Here is a 2,987-nt window from a genome sequence, read left to right as displayed (position 1 = left end):
ATTGAGATTAGAGATAAATGGGAGTGGAGAATGTAGCCGTTGATCACTTATCACGTCTGGAGGATCCGAAGATAGAGGATAGTAGAGAGAATTCATCGGGGATAAGTTTCCCCATGAGTCATTGATGATGGTGAGGGTGAGATTTGAGAGAGAGCCAGTGTTGTACGTAAGTGCTGAAGAGGAGGGTCTGCCATGGTTCTCTGACATTGCGAATTATTTGGCCGAAGGAGTAGTGGTCAAAGGCATGAGTTATCAGCAGAGGAGGAAGTTTTTCGCAGAAGCCAGCCACTACATATGGGATGCACCATATTTGTTTCGTGTAAGTGCCGATCGAGTGTCGAGGAGGTGTGTGAGTAGGGAAAGATTCTTAGGCATTGTCATGAGGGTTTAAATGGAGGCCACCATGGTCTGTCTTCCACCGCTAGGAAAGTTCTAGATTCCGGCTTTTATTGGCCATCGATTTTCAAAGACTCACACGAGTTTGTCAAGAATTGTGACGCGTGTCTGCGCACTGGTAACATCTCATCCCATAATAAGATGCCCCAAAACCCTATTTAGGCTTGTGAGGTTTTCGACGTCTGGAGCATTGATTTTATGGGTCCGTTCCCTTCTTCTCGAGGGAATAGATACATTCTTGTGGCTATCGACTAAGTATCTAAGTGGGTTGAGGCTCAAGACTTGCCCACTAATGACGCCTGAGTTGTAGTGGGATTCTTGAAGAGGTTGTTTAGCCGGTTTGGTACTCCCAAGGCTCTGATTAGTGAAAGGGCACACATTTCTGTAATGCCCAGATGGAAAAGGCGTTGGCACGATATGGGGTCACCCACCGGTTGTCCACCGCCTATCATCAACAAACGAGTGGTCAAGTGGAGAACGCAAACCGAGGAGTGAAACTAATTTTGGAGAAAACTGTCGGCAAGAACCGAAAGGATTGGTCCGACAAGTTGGATGATGCACTTTGGGCTTTTCGTACGCGTTTAAAACTCCTATTGGGACCACGCCCTTTAGGATGATTTACGGGAAAGCGTGTCATTTACTGGTTGAGTTTGAGCATAGAGCATATTGGGCGTTGAGATCCGTTAATCTTGAACTGAACCAAGCTGCGAAAAACCAGTATCTCCAAATTCATGGGGTAGAGGAGTTGAGAAATGAGGCGTATGTCAGATCATGGAGTTATAAGGAACTTATGAAGGCATTGTACGATCGGAAGTTGAAGAAAGTGAAAAAGTTCAAGTGTGGGGATCGAGTGTTGGTTTATAATTCCCGTCTGAAGCTATTTCCAGGTAAACTTCGATTAAGATGGGGAGGACCGTATACGGTCAAGGAGATGTTTCCACATGATGCGGTTGAACTTCAAGATATTGATGGGAGCACGTGGAAGGTGAATGGCCATAGGTTAAAGCATTATATCGGTGGGCCGGTTGATTCGGTTGAGGAAGACACATTTCTCCTCGACATCCCTACTTTGATTGTGTGTGTGTGTGTGTATGGGATGGATCTTGCGAGAAGTGATATTACAGCGAGAAATGAAGGTGTAAGTCCATTAATCCCTAATTTCACTACCTTTCTTATGAAATTACCTACATGTATGTAGGTTGGTTGTATTTATGTCTTAGCTACATACATACAAACCTACCTACACACATTCAAACCTACCTGCACACATACAAATGTACCGAGCCACATTCAAACCTACGTACCTACACACATACAAACATACATACACATATACAAAAATACGTATCTACACACGTACATACGAACCTACACAATAAGAAAGGGAGTGAAATTAGGGATTAATGAAGTTACACCTTCACTTCTCGCACTTCTGCCTAAAAAAAACTTCTGAAATAATCCAATAACTATATATATATATATATACACATGTATGTATATATCTTAGTTATTAAAATTTGTTAAAGGTTTTAATTTAGAAAAGGGGTGTTAATTTAAAATTCATCTTGTTATTTAACATATTTAAAATATAGTGTAAATTCAAGTATTTTTATAAAAGTTCATCTTTTGTATAAATATTATTAGTTATTATTATTTACAACAATTATTTAAAAGAATGCGTTATTTATAGAAAAGATATCTATACATACATAAAATGTATTTTTAGCTTAAAGTAATTATTTGATACAAATCTCTTTATATGATTTATCAAAAATTATAAACACAATTTATTCAATTATTCTACTTATAATTATGATTTTATATAATTAAGATATACTATTTAATAAAATTAATAATAAACTAAAGTAATAGTTAACTTTTTTAAGATTACACTGATCATAAAATCCCGAACGTCTATCTAGTTTAAGATTCATTGTTGAAATCATAGTTATTTATATCTCCACAATTATTCTTTATTAGAATATCTCGTCGGTATTTCCCAAAGAGCTTGATTTACCTTTATATTTCTTGTCGAATCATTTTCTCCTACTTAATCGCTAAGGTGAGTAATCACTCCTCTTTTTACTTATTTTTAAACCTTTTTGGGGACATGTGCGTATCTTATATATTTAACTATTATATGGTATTCAAAACCGCAATTGTTAATTCTTGTGTGTATATCGGTTTATGCCTAACTTGCTATTTGCTTACTTGCTTTATTTGAACGTTATTTGCTTACTTTGGCAACCGATGTCCATTTTTATGGCAACGGTTTAGTCCTTGCTTGGTAACCAATGTCCATTTATATGGATTGGTTTAGCCCTTTCTTTATGGTTTGATTGATTGTTTATGTGATATGGCTTAACTGTTTATTTTCACAGGAATAGTTTGCATCTTTATTTATTTATTATATATTATTATTGTTGTGTCTTAAACTGGTGTTTTACTCACTCAACATGTGTTGTTGATAAACCTTTCTATTTTATACGCATATGTAGGTTAATGTTTGAACTAGTTGCAAGATTTGGTGAAGACTTAGTGACAATTTTAAGTTAGAACATTTTAATCAAGATCCTTGGAAATATAAAATC

General features: G+C 36.6%; 1 protein-coding gene across 1 annotated transcript; it reads left to right on the top strand.

Annotated features, from left to right (window-relative positions):
• The first annotated feature begins 1,009 nt into the window (after positions 1-1,009).
• Positions 1,010-2,783, top strand: LOC143622106 (uncharacterized). The gene is made up of 2 exons (XM_077093348.1): positions 1,010-1,471; positions 2,778-2,783. The coding sequence occupies exons 1-2, from the start codon at positions 1,010-1,012 to the stop codon at positions 2,781-2,783; spliced, it is 468 nt and encodes a 155-aa protein (XP_076949463.1).
• Positions 2,784-2,987: the final 204 nt, after the last annotated feature.

The sequence above is a fragment of the Bidens hawaiensis genome, unplaced genomic scaffold, assembly GCF_021521415.1.
Source record: "Bidens hawaiensis isolate Kalapana, Puna unplaced genomic scaffold, B.hawaiensis_p1.1 tig00000326_1, whole genome shotgun sequence".
In the NCBI taxonomy this organism is placed as follows: domain Eukaryota; kingdom Viridiplantae; phylum Streptophyta; class Magnoliopsida; order Asterales; family Asteraceae; genus Bidens; species Bidens hawaiensis.
Note: the sequence above shows the minus strand (reverse complement) of the source record. Positions and strands in the feature narration are given on the sequence as shown.